This window comes from Buteo buteo, chromosome 2 (genome assembly GCF_964188355.1).
Source record: "Buteo buteo chromosome 2, bButBut1.hap1.1, whole genome shotgun sequence".
NCBI classification, from domain to species: Eukaryota; Metazoa; Chordata; class Aves; order Accipitriformes; family Accipitridae; genus Buteo; species Buteo buteo.
Window position 1 is genome coordinate 54,843,101 of NC_134172.1, and position 26,023 is coordinate 54,869,123.

Consider the following 26,023-nt stretch of genomic DNA (forward strand, 5'->3'; position numbering starts at 1 on the left):
GAAGTTGTGCCTGGGAAGAAGGGAGGGGTGGAGGGAAGGTGTTCTGAGATTTGGTTTTATTTCTCGTTACCTTACTCTGGTTGATTTGTAATAAATTGAGCTAATTTTCCCCAAGTTGAGTCTGTTTTGGCCATGATGGTAATTAGTGAATGATCTCTCCTGTCCTTATCTCGACCCACAAGCATTTTGTTATATTTTTCTCTCCCCTCTCCAGCTGAGGATGGGGGATTGATAAAACAGCTTTGGTGGGCACCTGGCATCCAGCCAGGGTCAGCCCATCACAAGTGGTTTTAAACTAAACCAGCTTAATAAATTTGGTATCCCTTGATACCAATATTTGAATAGAAGACTTTCCAAAGAACATTTGCAGTAATTCATACTGTTTTTCTAAATCAGTTATTCTCAGAGTTTCATAACTGCTCTTTCCCTTCAAGAAACAATTCCTATCAGGCCCTAAACCCCCTCCCTGTAAAAGCAGAAGAGGTTCAAGTTGTTAATGATCTCTCAGTCCCGTTCTAATGCTACAGGTTAAGAATTAGTATACTGAATCAATCAAGTGAATTATCTACTTAAAACTAGCTCCAAGATTCCTGTTTACTGTAGGTTTATCACAATCTGTCATACTACTAAAGTCAAATCAGGCTTAAAAACCGGTCCCGCAGATGTGTGAAGTTCATGTATCTGTAATAACTAGCTCATGAGAGGCAGGCATATCACTGAGCTAATCTGAAATGTGCATCTGCCTGCTCATGACAAAAGCAGCCTTAGACTCTTCATCTAAGTTAAAATATTACACATCTGATGGATAGATAATTAAACTGCAGGGAAAGAGGGGAAAAGAATCAAAAATGTATTTTTTTTGAATGTTGGGCTGCTGGTGGCAATATGGCAACTCCTCCCATACAGAACTACACCATTTTTCCTTTTGGTTGATGCCAAGGAATACTCAGTGATAATGCATCCCCCTACTTCACAGATTGGGGCTGGATTTCTGCAAAGTTCTCCCCAAGGCTGTTGGGCCACATGAGCTACTGGTACTCTGTTCTACCTCTTCATCAGGAATCAAAACTTTTTTTTTTTTTAAGTAGCAGTAACATTTATCTAATTATTTCTTCTATTTTTATTATCAGCTCTCTGGTTTCCTTTACTTGCTGAATGCCTCTGAAAAAGCTCTTCTGAGGATCTATATCTGCAAAAGCCTAATACAGTATTGCATGAGAAAACACATTGCAGCTTTTATTTTACAATATCTGTTTTAATTCCTGACTGAAAGGGAGAGACAGACAGAAAGCAAGCTCTTTCTTAAGCTCATCCTTCATGGATGTCAGTTCTTTTATCTTGACCTACAAAGGAGCCATAGCTGAAGGTTTCCCACCACCTGTACATTCTCAGTCCACATTACCTTGCCTCTGCCCCAGACAGACACATGAAAACACAGAAAACTCTCCCCTTTAAGCACCTCTCCCTGATGAGGCCATCATTCTGTTTAAAGGCTGTCCTTACACACTTGTGTACAGAAAAGGTCAAGTGTCCTTTTTTGTGCAATCAGGGATTACTGCTACACACTTTAGAAAAAAGCCGATTTCTTTCTGCAGTAGAAGAAAATAAGCACTTTCAGCTAGCTGTAGAAAGGAGGGTATTTGCAAGCCCTCAGATCTATTCCTGACCCTCTGGATAATATGAAGAGTACTAATAAATACCATACAACAGTATTCAGTCTTACAGGTGTGACAGACAACTTCCTATCTATTCTATAAACATATAAATTGTAACACTGGATAACTGGCCTGGTAATCTGTCACAGCAGTGGGAACACTGTAAAGCTTTCCTTCTCCCTTTTCCTGATGTCTTCCTTAGATAATTTTGAAAACATTTTGAATGTTTTTGTTTTGTTTTTTGTTTTGTTTTGGGTTTTTTTACCCTGCTCATACAACAAAACTACAAGGCTTGACCTGGTTTAAAAAGTATTAGAAAACTCTTGTTTTATTAATATGACTGAGAACACTGTTTAAGAGTCACAGCTTTCATGGAAAGTTATCCTGAGAAAAAGTTGTGAAAAGTTAGTGAAGCATGAATCGAGACCCATCAAACAGCATGACTAAAGGCAGTAGTTGCAAGCATGTCTTCCGATCATTAGAAATACTGATAGAAGTGCAATAATAACAAAGAAACATTCACAACTGGGGGGTGGAAGGATGTAATTCAAGTGCCCTGCTTCCGAGGCAAAAAAAGCTTTTACTAATAAAAGTCATATATTTTGACAGCCATAGTATTTTGACCAATTGTAATAAATACAAGAATAAATGAGAACTCCTCCCAGTTGTTTCTTGATATTTCACGTCTGCAATCAAATTACACAACAGTTAAGACGAAGGCAAAATTTTCAGGCAGCTTAAAACCATTCAAGACATTTCTACCAGCAACAATATACAAATGTTTGCAAAGCCATAGAGAAATCTGACAACTGAGCTCTCAGCCCAGTTCCCTCCTTCACAGGTACAAATAGGAAGATACGTGCATAGCGCTGCTTGGAAAAACACTGATGCACACTAACTGAAGACAGCCACTGGAGAATGTTTATACAGAAATTGTTCGCAAGAAACAGAGTTCTCCAACCACTTCCACAATCCCTGATCCACTGGACACTAAAACAGGATGTAAACAAGTACAGGCCATTCAGGTTTTCATCTAAGCTAATACAGTATTAAACTGATTTTTAAGCAGGTACCTATTTCCTAACATGGAAAAATGACTATGTGATCCCAGAAGTCTTTTGATTCTTTTGTCTCCATGGCTCTCCCAGAGGCAGATTTACCAGACAGAAGGCTCCTGGAAATTGGTCCCAACAGCTGATCTTCCCAGTAGAGGAAGTTTTTATTCATTTATATAAACTATCAGAAAAAACTCTTCACTCTGCCATGACACGAAGACAGGGGACCTGAAGAGATTTAGTTGGACAGATAGATCCAGAAGCTAGCCTCCTGCTGCTGCTGCTGCAGGGGATCCCACAGCTATGGTAGAGAAGAAGCAGCCAGCCCAAACATGACCACTCTCAGTAAGAAAACAGACTTCTACAATGCAAGTTTTCTCTTTCTCTCCTTTGCGCATGTGTTATGTTTCACAAACTGCACTATAGAGGCAGAAGTTGCAGTCTGAACTAGTGGAACATTATGATAGTTCATATGTATATTGACTCAATGTGACAGTATTTGACTTCAGCTGAGACTGTCTGATTCAAATGAGCTCAAGTTTAAAGACTAGTTGATTTAAAAAGACAGGAAAAAAAACCACTGTGGCTATGTTTGCTGAGACGAAGAGGAGGCTCAAGAGAAAGCAGCAGTGATGGATGAGATAAAAGCAAAAAAGAATTATTATAAAATTGATTTAAAATAAACAGTCACTTATTACTACCTGGTGTGTAAAAAGAAAAATCTCATCAAAACCTAATGATATTTATGTTTCTGAACTGGGTACAGGAGGAAAAAATTCCCAGTACCAGCTTCTAATCAAATATTTGCCAACACAAAAGATTTACAGCCTTTAGTTTTCAGACTTCTGACTTTGCATAAGTAGTTGGAAAAGACCTGGGAGAGGAAGAGCATTGTTTTCTTCTTTTTAAAAAGAAGGGCAATATAAAATGCAATTCCAGGTTTTGAGTTTATGCATATATGTTTGTAAAAACATACTCAGTGCATTAGGAGTTGAACAGAATATTATGAAAGATGTTCTGTAGGATATGGAGGAAAACTTTACAGTAGATTCCCTCCATGTAGAGAAAGTTTCTTTTTCCTGAAAGAGTTAATGACAGAAGCTTTTCAACAGGCAAACCCTTGGAACAGGGGATGCCTCCAAAATACTAAGGCTTGGAAAGTAAAATATCCAATTAGATGAATTCAGGCCGAGAATGGACCGAGATAAAATATTCAATTAGCCTGCAGCCTGACCCCGCAGACTTCCAGTGGTGTTTGAAAAAGATGAGCTGTCTTTGTCATTTGCACCATACAGAAGGACTTCAGGGAAGTTTACCAGCAGCAGAAAGCAGAAGCTAGAAGCAAATCTTGGCAGCAACAGAGGTTACCAAATAGTCTTGAGCAAAGAAGCATTCATTAGCATCAACATACACTTAACAAAAAAGGAGAAAGAAAAGTACAATATTGAATTATGAGGATACAATAGGCTATAAAGGCATATACACATGCACATTGCCGTGGCGTAAATAAATCATAGCTTTCCGTTTGATGATTTAGAACAAGAGAGGTCTAATAGCACCTGAAAAAAATCTTAAGCATCAGCTTCTAGGAATACTCCTTGGGAAATGAACGCAGCAGGACTGCTCCCACTTCTTCTTAGGTCCAAAGGTCAGTAATCAACACTTGCACCAACAGATCATCACCTGCAAGACATGCAGAGCACAGATCTGTGCACAAGACTAAGTGCTCTAACGACCTGAATGATCTAGGCAGTAGGGGCCGATCAACTAGATTCCCAGCTCCAAGTCAGGAATAGTAGGACCTTGGCCACATAGTGGCTTAATTAAAAAAAAAAATCTCATTGCCTTTCTTTTCTGATGAAGGTCTTGATCATTTCAATTAAAGACTCAGTTCTCCCCTGGTGGCTTTCATCAATCAAGATTCACATGAATCCAAAGGTATTTACAATAAATATAGTGTTTTATTAAAGACTTTGTCCTAAGCTTTGGCCAGAGAAAATATGGGTAGCATTTCCAATTAATCAGCCCCGTTCTACATCCAGAAGAGGAAAAAAAACCCCAAAACAAATCTGCAAACAAGTCAGAAGTTTTTCACAATGAGAAGAGCTAATTTCATACTAGCTATTCAGTGAAAGCACCTCCCTGCCACCAAATTGTGCATAATCTGATACAAAACATCTCACTGGAACTTTGTAATTTAAATCCCTTTCTTTGTCAGAGAAAAATCTTCATGAGATGGTATGTTCATCTTACTGTTACCTCATTACTTACAACTAATTTTATACAGTATGTTTATTCACCAAGTTGAAATCTGAGAGTGAAATCAGAAAAGGAATATCTAGAATCTGCTCTAGCATTGACTATTATTAAAAAAATAATAATCCAAAAAGCCACTGAACATCCAATAAACCAGCCCACTGTGAAGCCTTACAGCTCTTTAAAGCAGAGAATAAATCTGAAATCACTGCTTGAAAATCTCTATGGGAATATAGCAATAGCTTTTGGCACTGCATCTCTAAAACATTCTGAAATAAACATGGTTGAAATAACCATTCAAACTAATCCATATTCCTAGATGACTTAGATATACTTAATCTTCAAAATATACAGTCACAGACAAATCATAAGACTAAAATCCCAGATGGCGCTGAGAAAATGAACAGGGATTTTCATAGCATCTCCTCCAATACAGGAACAAGGGACATAAAATGATCAGCAAGTGGCAAGTTCAAAAAATACAAGTAATGTAACTTTATTCACTCACCACTTAAGCTGCATGTCCTGGTTTCAGCTGGGATAGAGTTAATTGTCTTCTTAGTAGCTGGTACAGTGCTATGTTTTGAGTTCAGTATGCGAAGAATGTTGATAACACTGATGTTTTCAGTTGTTGCTAAGTAGTGTTTAGACTATAGTCAAGGATTTTTCAGCTTCTCATGCCCAGCCAGCGAGAAAGCTGGAGGGGCACAAGAAGTTGGCACAGGACACAGCCAGGGCACCTGACCCAAACTGGCCCACGGTTTATTCCATACCACGGGACATCACATCTAGTATAGGAACTGGGGGGAGTGGGGGCAGGGGATCGCCACTCGGGGACTAACTGGGCATCGATCGGCAGGTGGTGAGCAATTGCACTGCGCATCATTTGTACATTCCAATTCTTTTATTCTTGCTGTTGTCATTTTATTAGTGTCATCATTATCATTATTAGTTTCTTCTTTTCTGTTCTATTAAACTGTTCTTATCTCAACCCACGAGTTTTGCTTCTTTTCCTGATTTTCTCCCCCACACCACTGGGTCGGGGGGGCGGGGGGGAGTGAGTGAGCAGCTGCGTGGTGCTTAGTTGCTGGCTGGGGTTAAACCACGACACTGCAGAACCCTTATGTCCCACGGTATCATGAAAGTTTATTTTTTTAACTACAAAACCTTCAAATTATTTGAACAAAGTTGTGGAAGTTATTCTACCAATGTTTTTTAATTACAAAGACACAAATGCTTGTTTAAGAATTCGCTGAGCTGCAGATCGCTGAGGGCTGGCAGAGCAAACCGGAAAGATACTTTCATATTTCCCTGATCTCACACTTCTTTGCTGTCATCAACTAGCAGATGGGAGACACGGTTAGACAAGCCTTGAGCCTGATTGTCTACGGCTGCGGGCGGCAGTAATTCTTGTTTCTAATCGTTAAATTTTCAGATCCATCCAAATCCTTCCATCTATTACCCTGTTCATCTATATGAACTGAAAAGGATGTATTTATTTAGGTTTATTTAGATATGTGTATATGGGGGTTTTTTCCCCTCATCATAGCACTTTTGTAGTTATTTTGGAACACTTTGGTAGTCATTGAACATGTCAACCCACAGACTCCCCTATTTCATGGCTTGTTGGCTTCTGCAGCGGACTGTAACAGCCACAGATGGATAACACTGAGAGACACTTTTGGGTATCTATGGAAACAAGTAGCTGAAGTCTGCCTCAAAAGGTCTTCTCTTCAGATCCTTCCCCCATGCTAGGAAGGGGAAGGGAATCTCCCCCACCCTCCAATATGCAGAGGAGCAAAATGAGCCAGCAGGTGCTGGGAATGGAAATAGGGAGCTGAGGCAGGCAAGCAGGCAGAGGAAGGAGAAGGACACTGGAATTAACTCAGAAATGAAACAGAAGAGAGAGCAGGACTAAGGGGAAATGCAAATACAGATGAAGAGCAAGACTGTGTCCTTCCTATAGCTTGATTCCTAGGTAGCCTGCTTAGTAGGCTCAACTGGTATTCTACACATGAATTAGTTCCATGCATTTCCAAGCTAACTGGTCTCTACTATCTGTTTGCATGAAGGTCTGCGTGGATATACAGGGTTAGTGCTGAAAGCAAAAGAAGAAAACTGTTCTGTTTTTTTAATCATTCCAAGCTGATCATTGAAATCAAATGCCATGCTAAATGACAAGTGAATGCCTTTTATTTTAAAAACAGCAAAATGAAAAGTTGTAGGTCTGCCCTACACATTTTTTATCAAAGCTCACTGTGTTTCACCAAACTTGTGACTTCAGATAATATTTTAATGAAAAAAGAAACAAAACTATTTCAGTAAACACACCTATCCATCCAAAAAATTTCACGCAATTCCATGAACATGAATTTTAGTAACTGCATGTTGTCTTTGAGTGCTGCTTTATTTGTTCTGCAGTTACTTCAAGTTTAATAAAAACTTAGGCGAAAAAGCAAAAACTCTAGCTGGCTGTTCAAATCCACAAGACAGCAGATACTCTATGTCCTGCCGGAGAAAGCTCTAGGAGTACAGCTACAAGAAGCCCTCCCTGATTTCCAAACATGGCTACTGTCTTCCTAAGCTCATCTTCTCTTTTCATAGTTACAGACATCACGTTCCATCTGGCTACATCAGGCTATATTACACCTCCTGATTGCCTGTAAATCTGATATGACCAGACACAGCTCAGCAACTTACTCGACTTTCAAAATAACATGTGTACTTGCCATATGCAGATAACCTGTGAACACGCCCAAGCTACTTTCTTAGAAATAAGAAGTTAATGAGAATTTCAGTGCTAGCACATCTCGGCTAAAGACTGCAGTGCTATAGGCAATTAACATTTATGACACAAGGACATGCACACTGCAGGTGGGTAAAATAATCATTGGAGCAAAGGAATTTATCATCATGTACCTTTGCCTGATTCCACTACCCCACTCAGCCAGTCACCATCTGAAGCTTAGTCCAGTAATTAAACTCCTTGAACACATTCAAATCAGTATGGAAAAACAGCCATCAAATTATTACCTTAAACAAACAGTTTAAGTAGTACAACATTTGGCCACCCTGCAGGTGTACCTGCCTAAAACTAAGGTCAGAAGAGCTAAAATTCAGCCCCAGATCAGCAAATTGTCTTTTAGTATATATGGATAGCATAATCTTAAATTCTGCTATATCCACCCTGTCATCTCAGGCTAAAAATACAAACTTCATGTGAGAGAAAGAGTAACCTGCTGATTTTCCTGGGAGACACAATATATAATTTTAATTCTAGATTGGTGGAGATAGTGCTTTTCAGACAGCATCAACATACATACACAGAGAAAAGGGGCGGAGGGGAGGTATGCGTGCATATTTGTGCACTTACGGGCCTGGTAGATAAGGGGAGAGCAGTGGATGTTGTCTATCTGGACTTCAGTAAGGCCTTTGACACTGTCTCCCATAAGATCCCCATAGAGGAGCTGTTGATGTATGGGATGGATGAGCAGAGAGTGAAGTGGACTGAAAACTGGGAAACACCCAGGCCCAGAGGCTGGTCATCAGTGACACAAAGTGTAGTTGGAGGCCAATGACTACCAGTGTACCACAGAGATCAATACTGGACCCAGTCCTGTTTCACATCTTAATTAATGAGCTGGATGATGGGGCAGACTGTCCCCTCAGCAAGTTTGTAGATGACACCAAACTGGGAGGAGCAGCTAACATGCCAGAGGGTCATGCTGCCATCCAGGAGGACCTGGACAGGCTGGAGGAATGAGCCAACAGGAACCTCATGAAGCTCAAAGGGAAGTGCAGAGCCCTGCCCTTGCAGAGGAATAACCCCATGCACCACTACATGCCAAGGGTCATGACCAGCTGGAAAGCAGCTTTGCAGAAAAGAACCAGGGGCACTTGGTGGACACGGAGTTGAACACAAGCCAGCAACGTGCCCTGGTGGCAAAGGCACACAATATCCTTGACTGCATTAGACAAAGTATTGCCAGCAGATCAAGGGAGTTAATCCTTTCCTGCTACTCAGGATGGGTGAGGCCACACCTGGAGTGCTCAGGGGAGGATCTTACCAATACATATAGATATCTGAAGGGAGGGTACAAAGACGACAGAACTAGGCTTGTTTTCAGTGGTAGCTAGTGACAGGACCAGTGGCAACATGCACCAGCTGAGACACAGGAACATCGGGAAACACTTTTTTACTGTGAGGGTGACTGAGCGCTGGCCCATGTTGGCCAGGGAGGTTGGGGAGTCTCCCTCCTTAGATATATTCAAAAACTGTCTGACACAGTCCTGGGCAATTGGCTATAGGTGTCCCTGCTTGAACAGTGAGGGTTGGACCAGATGACCTCTAGAGGTACCTTACAACATCATCCATTCTGTGACTGAAAGAAAAAAAAAAAAACACAAAACCAAAAACAACAACAACAACAACAACAACAACAAAAACCCACAAAAAACAGAAAAAAAACCAAGAAAAAAAAACCAAGGAAAAAAAAAACACCCAAGGAAAAAAAAAAAAACCAGAAAAAAAACCCAGCAAAAACAAAGAAAAAAACACAAAGAAGAAGGAAAAAAAAAGGGAAAAAAAACCACCAAAGAACTCCCCCCCCCCGAAAAACCACCACATTTTTAAATAAAATAACATAACATTAAATAAAAAAAAAAAACAAAACCAAAAAAATCCAAACATATATATACCATTTCCAATCTCTGGAAACTCCCACTATATAATGGATATTATCTTATTATAATCTTATATATATTATCTTATATATATATATATAATATCTTATAAATATTATATCTTATAATATTATATTATCTACCCACTCTATAATAGGATGAATATTTTCATTCTATATTTATATGTGGGGGTGGCATAATTTACACACACACACACGCATGCACAGTACTGCAGAACTGAAAAAAAAATTTCTCCTCAGAGACAGGCTGACATGTTTTATCAAAATTTTCAAATATGCACAGATTCCTCACTTTCAGGGATTGTCTGCATCTGTAGAGTGAATCACTCACATCCTAGCACCTCTAATTGCATGCACAATGCAATCCCATCAGCCTAAGCCCACCAGCTTCAGCTTCATCTGGCCTAGTAGGAGCTGTGCAGTCAGTCCTCAGTACCTTCCACACATTTCAAAAGCACCTATTCACAAGAGCACAACCACATGCAGACTACAACCTGTATTTCAGGCACCTTCAACCGAGCTGCTCCATCTTCATAAATCTTCCACACAACCAGAATATGTGATCAGTATGCGTGTTTCAGTAATACTGGATTTTGCTACAGTTTGTTTGGAGACATCCAGCCTCCAAAGAGTTTAAGTTTTCTGGAAATTCAAGACAGTTCATGAGGTCACTAAATCCATAGATGCAAAACTCTTCAGTTCCAGTCCTCTTTGGGTTGCCATTTAGTGGTTTCTATGTGGAATATACTCACTTCACTAGTAACTAGATTTTTTTTTTTTTTTTTTTTAATTATTAGTCTGTCTGCTGTCTCGGGTCTTGCTGGATCATTGATTGTCATCAGCAGAAGATTCTTCCAGCCAAATTATGTCTTCAGCTACACCTGAATGACTTTGCTCAATTTAGCTTACCAATTGGAACTTAATTAAAAATTCTGTTGAGAATGTGCTGGCCAGAATAGGAAAAGGCTCATCATGTCAGAGCTGTATTAGCTCTGCAGCACTGATAGGAACATAAACTAATAAAACCTTTTTGTTCATACTAAAATGAATACCCTGGACTTTCATTAGACAGTAGGAACAACTGACATAAGATGAGAATCATATCAGTAAGCAGAGATCTGTTCTGCAAGAATTACTCTATTCAGACACTCACTTTCCAAATTAAAAACCACATCAAATAAAAAGAATCTCCATTACAACATAAGAATATATAATTTAAAGCTACTTACCCTGGTCATAACTGGCAACAGGCAAACTGTATGAAATGCACTCCAGGTTTTTCAGAGAACTTAAATGGCCCAAAAGATTGAGTCTGTCCTTTCCAAACAGGGGCGTTTCACTTATTTTGACCTTCAGTCCATTGTTTCATTAATTTCTACAATTTAAGTGATTACATACAGTGCAGCTAAATGCTCCTTTCTACATGGCTAGCTAGAAATACCTTTTTTGGGCTATTATATCCCCTTAAATTTCAATTACATGAAGACACCTATGCTGTAGCACTAGGACAATTGTGAGAGTTTTACTTCTACTTATAGACTGGTTTTCTACCAGGGACCTACCTAATAGTTCCACAGCAGCGAACTAAGAGGAAGAATACCACCAAAAAACCTTCACTTTGCTATGCTGGTGCTGACCCTGCACTGGAAAAGTTTCAGAGGTCCATAGGTCAAAACCACACAATTGGAATAACTGGAACAAAATCACCCAAGTCTGACAAACTTGGCTGAATTAAATTTAAAAAAGCCTCATGAATTTAGGATTTTGCTTTCTGCATATGCTCACAGCATCTTTTGATAGATAACACATTCTTATTCTGAATGCTGAAACTGTTGAAAAGACAGGGGTGAATGCTCGCTCAATATGAACTGTATCTATTATATTCCTAATCGTCTCATACATACTTTCCATTAAAACTCACACCTTTTAGCTTGATTAACCACAAACACTCAAGTGTAACTTTTAAGTAAAATAACCAAGAGTTCATTTAAAATATTACATTCCATTCTAATGTTCTTTATTTACAATTTGCATGTCTCTAAGACATCCTGTTTCCATTTATCAATCAAACGGTTTCTAAGATTAGGTAAAATAACATGAAGTGGGATTTTAATCAAACATGGAATCTGCAATACAAGGCAAATTGATAAGGTAAATGCATTAGTTTAAGTTACTAATTTCAACTGTGAATCCAACTGTAATGCTCAAAATTTGCAAATCAAGTTACTCTGTCACCAAATTCCTTGCCAACTAGTAATAAATACTCCTCTCTACCACAGCATTTTGCTTTAGATTGGAATGCACGATGGTCACTATCATTATCTCTGCTATTATATAGCTTTTATGAAACAAGAGAGCTTAAAGGGAAAAGTTTCATGATGCTTCATTCTTTAATCATCTTCATTTTTAATCTATACTCCAAAGAGGAGTTCAAAGTGTTATTAAGAGTCTGATTCAAAGTGCATTAGAGTTAATGGAAAATCTCCCTTCACTCTTACAAGATTATGCCACAGGCTTCAACTTGCTGCTTCTCTATTATCCTCGTTATTTGAATTTTGTCTCAGTTTGTCTATGCCGTCCTAAAGCATCAGGAGAATCGTTTTCATTTTTTTAAACACTCACCTCAAACCACTGGCCATGCGACTGCATTTTAAGGATAACACAAGGATCTGGTTTTGAGAGGGCATCCCTGTCTGATATGCCTTTGCATGCAACACGCAGCTCCACTTTAGTCAGGCATGGGCTGTTAAAAATTCCCAGGGTATTGGCTGCTGATTCATAGATGTTGCTCATTTTCTTCATTCCTTCTTCTGAAAGAGAGAAAAGGTCCATTAAGAACAGTGCATGCACAGTACAGTTCATCTTTCCATGCAGAAGCCAACGCAACATTCTGGTAGCCAATGGGACTCCAAAACTGTGAACGAGATTCAGAGCAAGAGGGGAAAAAAAAAATAAAGTCAAAGGAATATCTATAGAAGAAATACATCATCTTGTATGTTTAGAAATAAGATCAGAATGAAATTTTCTAGTACACCCCTGAACTCTGGGGTTGAACTGTGACCTCAACTTCCAGCTCTGTTCCTGCTTATAGAGCCACGTTTCCCCAGGCCAAAGGATAGACAGGATAGTAGTTCTGAATTTCTCCTGACAACACCTTATTCCAGTAACAAGGCTAAATTAGATCTGTTCAGCACTCCTCCAGTCTTCTTTTATTCCTCCATACTCCATCTAAAAAGCATGTGCTTCATCTTACACAAACTTTTTGTGTAAATGCCATAGAAGGCCTCTTTCATATCAACCTTAAATTCCAAAATACATTTCACTATTTCCACACTTACTGCAGAAGATTACCTCCCCCCATTCCTAAGCAAGTAGTCAAGACTGATGTTCTAAGCAGATAGGCAGGATATTTATGCTGGCAAATCTTCTTGTTATACTGTGTGTGCCCTTTTGGGTCAGGAGTCACAGTTACATGAACAGAGACTGCTGGAATAGTGGGAAACTCTAGCCCTTACTTCATTATAAACACCACCACCAATCTTGTAGCTCAAGCCTTTGCTCTCAACAGAAGCAATAAAACCCCCATTTTTAACACAGAGCTTCACAAAAATTACTATACAATCATTTTTGCGTCAATGAAGAATATGGGAATGCTTTAATTTGCTTACTTGTTCTGAGCTTAACAGCCCAACCCCTAAAAACCTGTCCTCTAATACAAGGATTAATGCCTGCACCTCCCTTACCCCATACATAAGAGCTGCAAAAATTAATTCCACACTTTTAGAGGGCAGATTTATTTTACCAGATTATCAACAGGATTATCTGTTTCAAACCTCTTCACTGTCTCTTCCACAACACCCTGTCCTAAGGGATTAATGATTTTTGAGAACCATTTTGATGAAAGTTAAATTTTGGCAATATGGAAATGAAAGTGAAGTTTTCTTTCCCCAACTCTGCAAAGTTAAAAATAAAAACAAAATCCTCAAAACTACACCTTCAGAATATCCAGTTTTCTTATGAATTATAAAGGCAAAATTAGAAAGGGATTTCTAAATTCAGAGTAAGAAGAGCTGGCAAACCAGTGTGAACGTCTAATACAGATAAACTTCAGGAATGTAAGTGGGAACGATGAGGCAGATGATCATCTCTCCTTGCAGATGAAAGAAAAGCTTGTTAACTATTTAAAATTCTTCAAATCTATACAACAACTTATTATATGGCCACCTATCTGCTGTGAAAACCCCAGCCTGCTGGGTTCAATATGTTTGTAAGTGAAGTGAATGTGGATGGGCTCTAACCAACACTCTAGCTCAGGCTCTACAGGCATATTTCCTTATGATAAAACAGGTTTCTTGAAATGTGAGCCATGCCACAACCATAGTGCCTGACACCCTAAGATCAAAATAGCCTCCTTCAGCCCTGCCCAGTTACCTGTAAATGCTGTCATGTAAACTACGTTCCCTTGGATTTACCACTAGGAAAGAAACATAACTGAGAAAAAAAAGCAAAACTAAAAATATGGAAAAGGTAATGATATTAGACTATGTTATAAAGCCCAAAGAGCATACTGAACTTTTACACAGTGTATTTCTATACACTAGTTTAGCTTCTCATGCACTTTTAGATAAGACTTTTGACCATGAAAATAGACCAGCACCTCTCAAATCTCAGTCTTTTACAGAGTAGGGAACAACATTCTGTGCTGGCTCAATTCACGTTAGCGACGGCAAGATGACAGTCCTAGCTTGAAAGCAATGGCAAGCAGAGGGAACTGGGCTCTAGCCTAATCGTAACAACTCTGATAAAATCATAAGTTGAGAAGCAATGATCTGCATGCAAGAGGGACCTGACGTGATACCTCAACTAAGCACAACAATAAGTGTCTGGAAAAAGTGCTACCAAAAGTGATGATTCAAAACAATGTTTGGGAGACTGGTTTTCTTCTTGTTGTTGCTTTCTTTCCAAAAAGATAACAGATTTAGGTGGTGGTAACTTTGATGAAGCCACTGAAGGCTACTATTTAGGTAAAAATTACAGAGAAAATTATATGTATATATGTATTTTGCTAGCAATCATCACAAGTTTGTTTTTTCATTCTATTTCTAATGTATCCCTAATATATGATGTCAGGTACCTAAATTTTTATCAACTGGGATTACAAAAAGACTGTTAGAAACTGAGGTGGGGGAAGGGACTGTTGTCTAATTATTCATTTTATAATCCCATCTCCTTCTGAAAGCTGTTCAACAAGCTCATCCTACACATTTACAAGACATTTTTTACATGTTGCCCTTTCCAAATTGAAATCCATTTGAAAATTGGGTGAATTCTGTCTCATGCACATCTTACATCATTAATGAAATGTCATCCTTTGTGCAGGAATAAGTTGGTGATTTAATTAAACTGGATGATTTCAACACTAAAGAGAAAAGGAAAAAAGTATCAGAGTGAGGGGGAGAGATGTATTTTTCTTCCACCCACAATAATTATACACTGTTTTTTTAGAACAGCGGGTAAGTATAAGATTATATTTCTTTTTAATCACTACAACTATTACTTCAGATTTTACAAGTTCTAAATTTATCAATGGAAAAGATCAAGCCATAGTCTTATTCTTTTGTCCTGTTATATTCTTCTTTCAATATAATCACCAGCTTGGGCTGTTGTACTGATGTCACATTACCAGGAAGCTGGGGGGCCTGGAAAATAGATTTTGAGCCTACTGAAAGTAGCTTAAAAAAAGGTATTATTTTACATAAACATAGACAAGTTAGATTGCATAAGAAGCTCTTTGTCAATTAACTACGTACATTATTGATGGAGGAATAAATTGTTCATTTTTCTTTGCTACAAACTCTTCCTTTTTCACTTCACTAGAACCTCATTATTCCTTCAATATCCATGTGGCTTTAATAGTCACTAAGAGCTACATCTGCGAGAGGAAAGTGATAATGTAGATATGAAAGTAAGTGAACTGATAAGTCACATACTACTGAAGTTTCTGGTTCATTGCTACATACATTCTCTCCCATTTCCTCTGGAAAAAGAGGAAAACAGAGAAGGAAAAGCTCGTGGGTGCAGACAAGGACTGGAAGGGATCACTCACCACTTATGGTCATGGGCAAAAAACAGGCTCAACTTGAGCAAAAAAACCCAGATCAATTTAATTTGTTACCCATCATATCAAAACAAGGATAACGAGAAGTAAAACCAAACCTTAGAACACCTTCCCCCCACCCCTCCCTCCTTCCCAGCTCAACTCCACTCCCAATTTTCTCTACCTCCTCCCCACCAGCAGTACAGAGGGATGGGGAATGGGGGTTGGGTCCGCTCATCCCACCTTGTCTCTGCCACTCCTTCCTCCTCAGGGGGAGGAGGACTCCTCACTCTTCCCCTGCTCCACTGTGGGCTCCTCCTTGGGCTGCAGATGGGCATCTGCTCCCCCGCTCCCCCCCCATGGGCTGGGGGGGCACAGCCTGTCGTCTCACCACGGGCTGCAGGGGCATCAACCTCCTCCGGCGCACCTCCTCCCCTCCTCCTTCACTGACCTCGGTCTCTGCAGAGGGGTTCCTCTCACATTCCAATCCCCTCACTCACTGCAGGTTCCCCTTCTTAAATCTGTTCTCCCAGAGGCGCTACCACCGTCGCTGATGGGCTCGGCCTTGGCCAGCGGAGGGTCCGACTTGTAGCCAGGGAAGCTTCTAGCAGCTTCTCACAGGAGCCACCCCTGCAGCCCCTCCCCTGCTACCAAAAAACCCCACCACACAAACCCAAAACATCTTCCTGCACAAACTTATTAACCAGTGCTAGATGGCACAGAATGAGGAAACAAGACCAGGCCTTATGGTTTCACCTCTCCATGGTGAAAGAGCAAGGAAGAAGGCAGTACCAACTGGAAGAAAACTTAAAGTATACTGTGCTGAAACTGAAGCATATACTACATTAACAAAAGAAAAACAAAACAAAAGTTGTGAAAGGCCTTGACAGCACCATGTACCCTATGGGATACAAAATAAAAGTGAGGACCTTGGAAGACAGTTCCACTCCCTCAAAAATATTCTACATTTGGCATACTTAGAGCTCATTTAGTATAAATTTATGTGCTCTTTTGACATTTTTTAAGAGATTCATGGCTCAGAGGGATCTTACTGATGTATATAAATTCCTGATGGGGAGGCAATAAAGAACATGAAGCCAAATTCTTCTTAGCAGATCCCAGTGACAGGACAAGAGGCAATCAGCACAAACTGAAATACTGAAAATTCTTACTAAAGAAAAGGAAACTTTACACTATAAGGTTATTTGAACAGTGGAACAAGCTGCTCAGAGAACTTGTGGAATCTCCAACCTTGGAGATACCCAAAACTTGTCTGGACATGGCCCTGAGCAACTTGCTTTGAGCAGAGGTTTAGAATAGATGATCTGCAGAGGTCCTTTCCAACCTCTACTTCTCTGTGTCTAAGCAGGAGACAAACTATAAACTTTTTAGGGTACAGATTGTCTCTGTGATCTGTTGTTCTTCCTATGCTTAGCACAGGTAGGTACTAATCTATGATTTGGGCCCCTTAGCTCCAAAACCACGCAGAAAATTGAAAGACAGACATGAGCCCAGCATTTCTGGTAACTACAACGGCTCCTATGTGTAGATATTTCATTAAAAGCAACAGCATACAAGTCTAGAAATTTGTGCCTGGCTAGATAACTGGATGACACTGAAAACCAGTATTTCATATTTGCCAGCTACATCTTTCTCTCTCAGAGGGACTGAATGGCTTAAAAATGTTTAGTCATCTAGTGCTTACAAAAGTAAGGATCTCTGATGTGAAATACAAACAGTACGTGCCTCTCTCCAAGATCTAAAAGCTTTGAATTCAGCTCACAAACAATCAGATCCACGTGATCCACACAGGGCTTTAGAGAACCTCACTGCAAAATTATAACTAGGCTCCTTAGATTCACCATGAAATATATCTAAGATGTTATCTGAATTCAGATTTCAAGTTTTCTCCTCTGCCCACTGTCATTTTTTTCTCCTACACACACACACACACACACACTCTCCAAAAAGCTTTTCTGCAAGTTTTCTGGGTGAAGTACGAAGAGATTGCTTCTCTACAGCACCTGGCGAAGAATCAGGTAAACAGGCACGCTCAGCCTCACCTTCAGTTCAGGTAATAAATGAGCAGGGAATGAGAAAGGTGGTGAGATTAAAAGCAGTAACCAGTGTGCTCTGCATTTGGAAACAGAGCTTGTTATTTAGAAACCTGTACTCCAGACCAAAGCACACGCAAATTAATTTGGGGGTCATAGTTTTCCTGTCACCATATGTTGAGAACTGTGTCCAAATCATTTGTTTTACTGGCACCCTGGTCATGAAACAAAAACAAGCAATAGCATTCTGCAAAAGTAAACAGCAAGACTCTGCTCCTGGAAAGGTAAATGATGTTTACAGTATGTGCATGTGATGGGAAATACTAATGGTAGAGTTATATGAAATAAGAGCTGTGAATAAGTGCCTCCAGAAGACTGCAAGACCTAAAAGCACTGGATGTTGTACCACTAGCTGCTCCCTACTTATTTATACTTATAAATTATATACAGGAGAGACATTTAGCATTCAAAACACAGGAGCAGCTGAACTCTCTAGACAGAAAGCTTTGAACCTAGAGTTTCTGGATCTTCCATGGTTTACAGTCTAATAAAAGTAAAAATGAAAACCAAGTCTACAGTTAGCAGCTTAAAATTCATAAAACTCAGACTACCAGCTTCTGCTGGAAAATAGTTAGTGCTCCACAGTTTGAAAGAGAAAGAAACCTGCTTTTCTACATTATTAAAAAATGCAATCCTTGTAGCACTAGGAAAGTTGTTTCCTCTAGTTCTGTTCTAGATTCTCGATTTATGTTACAACTCTGGCAAAATCAAGATCTAAATAGTAATGTTCACTTTCAGGTGAAATTACTACCTTTAAGTGACAAGCAGAATCTGATTAAATAAAATGCCATTTTGAAAGTATACTAAACTTCTCATAGGGTCTGATCTGAGATCCACAGAAGTCAGTGAGAAAATAACCCACTGATTTCAATAAAGTGGGCAGTTGAGTAATACAGAGCCCCAAGCGATCCAGTCTTCGTCCAGTGTGTTTTATCATTTGGCAACACCATAATGAACAATAATCATCAGGCACAGAGGGTTACAAGTGCTTCAGAACTGCCTCTTGGGGCCTGACCCAAGCACCACTAAACTTATTCAGTGGCTTCAAAATGTGCATTTCTCAGGCCTCAAAGATTTTATGTGCTTCTATCCTATCTCCCATTATGATGTGAGACCAAGGTACACAACATATAGTAAGAGCAAGATTTTTAGAAAAGGATGAAATTATGTTGGGTTTTCAGGTAGAAAAGTTTTGAAAGGTTCTTCTGTTTAGTTACCTGTCCAGCTCCCCTTCAGGGAATGATACTGAGATAAGCAATCATTTTTCTTTAAGAAACTTTATGTGATTGGGAATTCCCAGTCTCGTTAAATTACTCTATCAGTTGTTGGCATCAATGCTTCTTCGGTTGTGAAAAGCAAACCGATTCCTTCTCATTCAGCTGTGTGGTTGGCAAATAAGCTTTGTGCAAATGAGGAAAGATGGGAATTCATCAGGAGGTCCTGATTCAGCAAGTTGATTAAATTAATATTTGTGTGCTTAATCAGGTACTTGCTAAGACACCTGGCTGGCCCAGGACTGAAGACACAGCCCAGAATGATAGTAGAGAAAGCAGACCTATTTTTATTACAAATGTATATCAATGATTGGGAACCAGTGATCAGCCACAGAAGCTGATGTTCATTGCCCTCCATTTCCTCTGTAAAGCAACATTTTTTCACTGCAGCATTTTCATCATAGCATAGGGTTTTCTGTAACCCATTACATTGTTCAACCAACCTCACTATGAACTTTTTCCTTATGTCTAATCCTCATTGCAACCATGACCACTGCCTCTTGACCTTTCTCTGTGCATCTTTGGGAACTTACTTCTTGTGAATAATCAGTACAATCTTAAAACGTGGTAATTCAATTACTTATCTTCGACCACGCTTCCAGACTCCTGATTATCAGCCATATCTCTAATCAGTACACAAGAGTCTCCTCCTATCAGTATTAAAAAAATATTTTGGTCAACATCAACTATGTTATAAATTGCTACAGAAGTTTAAATGATCACAGCTAATACAGACAAAATGCCAGCTGTCAAAATGAATTTGAATATAAATTACTGTATAATGAGAAGCCAATAGGTTAGCTAGATCCATCCACGGGATAGTTTGTGCAATTAAAAATATGATTTTTCCTCCTTCCCTTTGATTCTCTGACTCATACAACAATTAATGAGGATTATTTAAAGTTAAACCTACCAAAGTTTGAAAGAGCCCTTTGCAAAATGAACAATAAACATGGTAAGGAAGGAGGATCTGGAGAATCCACAGCAGTGCTATTGTGAACAATGAGACAGATCTGATAGTGTAAGTAATTTATTTGGACAGAAGGGGAGAAGGTTCAGAACGAAGTGCCAGCAGTGTAAATGGAAATACACACACACTGGCAGTTCAAAAGGACTCATTACCATAGAACCAGCTGGTTCAATTATAAAGGGAGAAAGTAAAGCCACTAGAAAGAAATTGAGACATCTAACATATGACAGAACACTGTAAAAAAGCATGCTGCACCTATACAAATAGCCCCATTTCAGTTAAGGGGGACAAAAACCCCAGGATAACTGGAGCACTGGGAGATGCTCAAACATGCCCAATTCTGGATGCTCTGTGTAGTCCCCACTGAAGTCAGACTCACTTGATGCAATGCAAAGCACCTGTAAGAGTCAGCAGCTAAAATACATACATTCTATTACCCTCTACTAGAAGTGCAAATCTAAGATTCTCCCTTCTTCCTTCAGTATGTAGCTATTGTCATCAGTCACCTCTTACTTCACAAAGTTCCCACTGTCTTCCTGCTTACAATGCTATAATATGCAGGAGAAGAGAATTCTAAAAATCATTAATACAAAAGACAGGAGACTGAACAGCTAAGAGATCAAAATAACTTCCCTACGGATAAATGCGGACAAGAGAGTCCTCCGCTACTGGAAAGTGGTACCGATACTTTTTAGTGGACAAGTGGCAGAGTTTTTTCACAGAATTAACCAAAGTCTGCTTTATTTACATTCACTGGATTTGTACCAGTCACAAGGAGTCTGCCTCTCCTGCAGCAAGGCTAGCTTACAGGCTTTTATACAGACAGTGTGTATTTTGTGCTGTTTATAAAGTGACACCTTGTAAGACAGTGTGATATCTTAATAGGATAACAGAATATATTTTACTGGGAACAGTGTAGAAGCCAGAAAGAAAATAGACTGATTCATCTATATGCTGACACACTAACAGTGATCCCCACAGTTGTCCTCTTATCCACAGTCTTGTTTCCTTAAATATGCCTGTCCAAATCCTTCACTTACAAGTCAATACTGCCAAGCAAAAACATTAAACAGTCCCAGTGTTCCTCTTCCAAATCATGAAAATGGCATATTTTATCTCAGAAAACATTAAAGAAAGTGGATTCATTCTTAATTTCACTTCCATTTGCAAAGCCATTAGAACTGACATTCCACAGCCCTTTCTCACAACTATAAAAAAGTTAAAAAATGTATTTAAAAAGCAAAGGAAAGAAATGCCAACAAAGTTCAGTCTGTCCTATAAAGTGACTCCACAAGCTGAGGATTTATGAGCAGGACTGAATAACATGAAGCCCCAGTAAAAGTCAGGCTGCCAAATAAGTAAAAGATATGCCTACTGGTTTGGCTACTGGGTCTGGAAAGTCTGCTGTATTACTGTTGAAATGATACCTGAAGCGTAGGTACCTGTAAGCACAGGGACTAGGCACTGATACGTGGAAAAGCTCAGGACCATTGAATCCACTTCAAACACCATACTGAGGAGCTTCACACAAAAAAAAAACCCTATTATACATAAACCATGTGTGGTTTGTGAATATAAGTGACGCGTAAGCATAGAAAAATCACAAAAATGTAATTGAATATCTCTCTCTAATCAATGACTTCAAAGCTACTAGAATGTGATTCTTATTTGCTTATCACTAAAAGCCATTACAATTTTCTTAGCTTTGCTGTTTTAGTTTGCTGCTTGTACTAAGTGATATATCAAATGAAACACAGGAAAAAAGTGTATTTACTCTGCGGATATGTTTGTTGCTTTTTTAAAATCAGTTCTGCCAACTAGGTATTAGAGGGAAAATAAAACAGCGTTTGTCTTAACAAGAACTCTGAAGCCTTACAATATAGTTAGTTATCCAAGAATCTTAAATAATTCAAGTTTAATTGATACTCCACTATACTTCAGAGAAAGATAAGCCTGGAATAAAATCAAATAAACCCGGCATTCCAAGGTGTAGCAGTCAATTCTGCCATCAAATAAACCCAGCTGAGAGACTTCAGAACACATTTGAGCAAAAATAATTGTTGAAATAATTAGCCAATTCTGAACAAGAAAGATTAAGAGTCTACTAAGAGTACTAAATTAATCCTTGCATTATTATCTACACATACATAAAATACACTTGAAATTACAATTACCCACTATCCACCTTGCAAAAGCACACTGGCTACCAGCTACAGGGAAATCATAGAATCATTGAGGTTGGAAAAGACCTTTAAGATCATTGAGTCCAACTGAGCACTGCCAATTCCACCCCTAAACCATCTCCCTAAGTGCCACATCTACATGTCTTTAAATACCCCCAGGGATGGTGACTCAACCCCTTCCCTGGGCAGCCTGTCCCAGGGCTTGACAATCCTTTTGGTGAAGAAATTTTTTCTAATATCCAATCTAAAGCTCCTCTGGTGCAACTTGAGGCTGTTTCCTGTTGTCCTATCACTTGTTACTTGGAAATGTAGCAGCAAGTTGTATTCCTCAGTTATACTCAATTACACCAAAGAATGTATATAAACACATGTAATGCTTGGAAGAGTTTATCCATTTACAGATGTAACATATTGCAAACTGCTCACTTTCCTCAACAGATGGCCATAACGGCTTTTCCTGCAGCATAAAAATGATCCTACAAGAGAAGCTGCTTTCTTCTGCTAATCCAAAGATAGGCACGTCAAGAACAACAGTGAGGAAAAACTTCCCATTCACCATTTAGTTCCTCAATTTGCAATGCAACCAGAAGGTATTCTTACTACAAGTTGGCTCGGGACTCCTTAGCAGTGTGAGAAAAACTGAATTTATCTACTACACAGGAATGTTCTTGGGGCCACACTAAGCCCAAAACTAGAGCAGAGCTTTAAAGTCAAGTTGCTCTGTCAGGTAGGACAGGAGCAGAAGAGAGGAAGCAACTGATGCTGCCACAAGCAGTTGCTCTCTCACTTCATAGTTGCTCCCCCCCCCAAGTTTGCTCCCTTTCTCAGCAACAGCCAGAACTCCTATGGCCTCCCACAACTCTGGCATACCAGGAGCAGCCTGCCCACTCTCAGGGGACTGCTGGGCAATGGCTGGCTTTGCCTGCTGACTAGAGCCAGTCCCAAGTTCACTTCCTTTGCAACAGGCGTTCAATGACAATAGATTGGGCCTGTAGCACTATTTTAAGTTAGAACATGAGCCTTTCTGGCCTTCTTGTCATTTACTTACTTTCTATTTTCTTTTCAAGATCCTTGATCAAATGTTTGAAAAATCACCCATGTGACTTAGGCCAAGAACACATTGCCAATCCTAAAAGAGAAGCAGCTCTGCCAGCCAAATTATATTTATATTGGAAGTGTTCATTTCTTTCCCAGATTCATTTCTACTAGCTTAGTCTGACTTTACTCTATGGAGCTATATCCTACTCCCTATTGGGAGTGCTTCACAATCACAGTCCCCCCATACCATAATAGACTTGGTCTCTGTAGAAGCTGGTAGCTATTTTTGGTATCAAATTGATTCATAAAAGAATTGCAGCACACTGTCAGCAACATACTGCTGGTGCCAGTGCCTCGCCATTCCTCTGCTGGCATATCCATGCTCCACCAGAACAGTGCTCTACTGAGGTATCAAAGCTGGGTCCTAAAGTGTCAAGACACAGCACAGCCTCACACAGACCCTAACCTGGGCCCTGGAAGCAACTAAGCTTTGTCAGCGACATTATAGTGGAGCTACTTCCTCCTGACACAGTGCCAAAGCTTTGGCTTACCATTACTTTTGAAAACAAGCTCTAGGAATCCAAGCTATCGAGAGTTTTCAAATGTTTCTCTCCCTCAGGAATTCTTGGGACATTAGAAACATCTTTGTTGTCAACTACTAATACAGATGAGAAGTAAAATACTTGGAACATCTTTTAGAAAACTTGCTCTGACACAAGATTTTCTCTTAAGCTCTTCTAAAAGGAACCTATGCACATACACAGGAGTTACGTCTTCCTTGTGAAATCTGCAACTCGCCATCAGCCTTTGTTAGCATATACTGAAAACAAAAGGGTAAAACAGTTCAGCCGTGCTAGTTATTACAGAGTTTGGAGGTCGAGGGAAGGGGTTCTCAGTTCCTAAATAATGCACACACAAAAAAAAAAAGGACTTGCATTGTCAGTATTGATGGAAATCCTACTGCCAACCACCACACACAAAGAACAGTGTAACAACTGCTGATCTTGACATCACTGCCTGGTAGGAGAGTATTTCATGAAGTTCACATTAGGCATGCAATACCCCTAAGATCTGGGCACATATTGCTCAGGGCTTCACCTATGTTCATCTGTCTTTAAAGCAATAAAGTAGATGAACCACCCACTGCAGTTGCTAGTTAAAATGACACACAGAAAATGCCAATAAGCCAGCAGTGATGGCACTCAATGGAGAAGTGACACAGGAGGCCGGTATGAAGTCCTCACCAGATGTTTCCACTTAACAATTGCATTAGCTCTGGTCAGATTATCTGAGGCATAGTGCTGTATGAGAGTTTAAAGGCATTCCTGGGCTTTCTCTCCAAGCCTGTGAAACTCGTAATTCCCTCCCCTACCTGCCCTCTGCTGAACATGATTGCTCTCCAAACAGAAATTTATCAACTCTCTTACACTGTTTATTAAGAGACAACTGCAAAGCTTCAGGGAGATTACATAGATAAGGAATAGCAAAGCAGGGTCACCATGTTGTAATTGTCCATTTTACATGGTGATGGAAGACCTCACAAGATGACAATCTTCACCCTAGGGATAAATTGCAGCAGCATAAGCAAAGCACAGAGGAAAGAAAAGCATTTCACTTCAGCATAGCTTAGGTAGATGTCCAAGTTGCTGGTTTGTTTGAAATACCAACTCTAAGAGTCGGCCAGAAAATCAGCACTGTCTCAACATCGTCATCAGGAACATGAACAGTACATTACCTGACAATGGCCTGTTTGGAGCACAGCGGCCGGTCCCAAGGACGGAATGTGCGGTACAAAGTTCTTGGAAGGTACCTGGCTGGAACCGTTAGCAATAACCGCATAGCTACTGTCAAAAAGGATGAATTGCCACTGTTGGCATAACACTGACGAAGAAATCATGAACTTTAGACGAACTTTGCTTCATTATAATACCAAAACACACCTCCTGGTCGAAGGCTACCCGCCTCCAAGACTAACCCCGCCTCGGACACTGACCCCGCACCTGCGTGATAGCCTCGCTTGAGAAGGGCAGAGATATGATAATTGTATTCTGAGAAGGATGGAGACTCCTGAGGCGGAGGTGGAGCAAAGTGTGTTACTAAGCATAAAAGATGACTTTTGAACAACGGAAGTTGGAAGCTTCCCCACCAAGGACCACGACGATCAATGACGCAGCATCAGCTGGACCCAGGACCGTTAGGACGTCGTGAGATCAGCGGTGGTAGCTATAACCCCTCTTTCTCCTCTCTCTAAACTTAAATTTACTTTTCTCCTTTCTTTCACCCATCTCTATCGCGTGCTTCCTCACAGGCAATACAATAAAGTTTTACTGTGTGATTACTGCCATCCCCTTTGGTGTTGGTCACCTTAATTTTGCACTTTCGAGATCGTAGCAAACGAACCATCACGAGTCCACCGAGTGGACCGTGACACCAACATAGTTGAAAGCTTTATAAGCCCACATAAAAGAGCTGTCAGCACTTCGCTCAGAAGTGATGCTTAAGAGTGTTGGTAAAAATAAAGGTGTAAAGCCAAGCTGCAACATCTGGCTGTGCCTGTCATTCCCTCCACACTAGCTGCACACCCTGCATTTGACTGACAGGAACTTGTACTGTCATGTTCTTGGCCTCACCACCAAGAGACAAACATCAAAACAAGCCCAGTCAAACTCCTTATGTTC

The 26,023-nt window shown here is 39.8% G+C and overlaps 1 protein-coding gene across 1 annotated transcript in view; it reads right to left on the minus strand.

Annotated features, from left to right (window-relative positions):
- The window catches only part of CPNE4 (copine 4), a 242,934-nt gene that overhangs the window by 184,041 nt on the left and 32,870 nt on the right, over positions 1 to 26,023 (minus strand). The window contains exon 2 of the mRNA XM_075054924.1: positions 12,292 to 12,479. Coding sequence (XP_074911025.1) covers positions 12,292 to 12,479 — 188 coding nt within the window. The remainder of the gene's footprint in view (positions 1 to 12,291; positions 12,480 to 26,023) is intronic.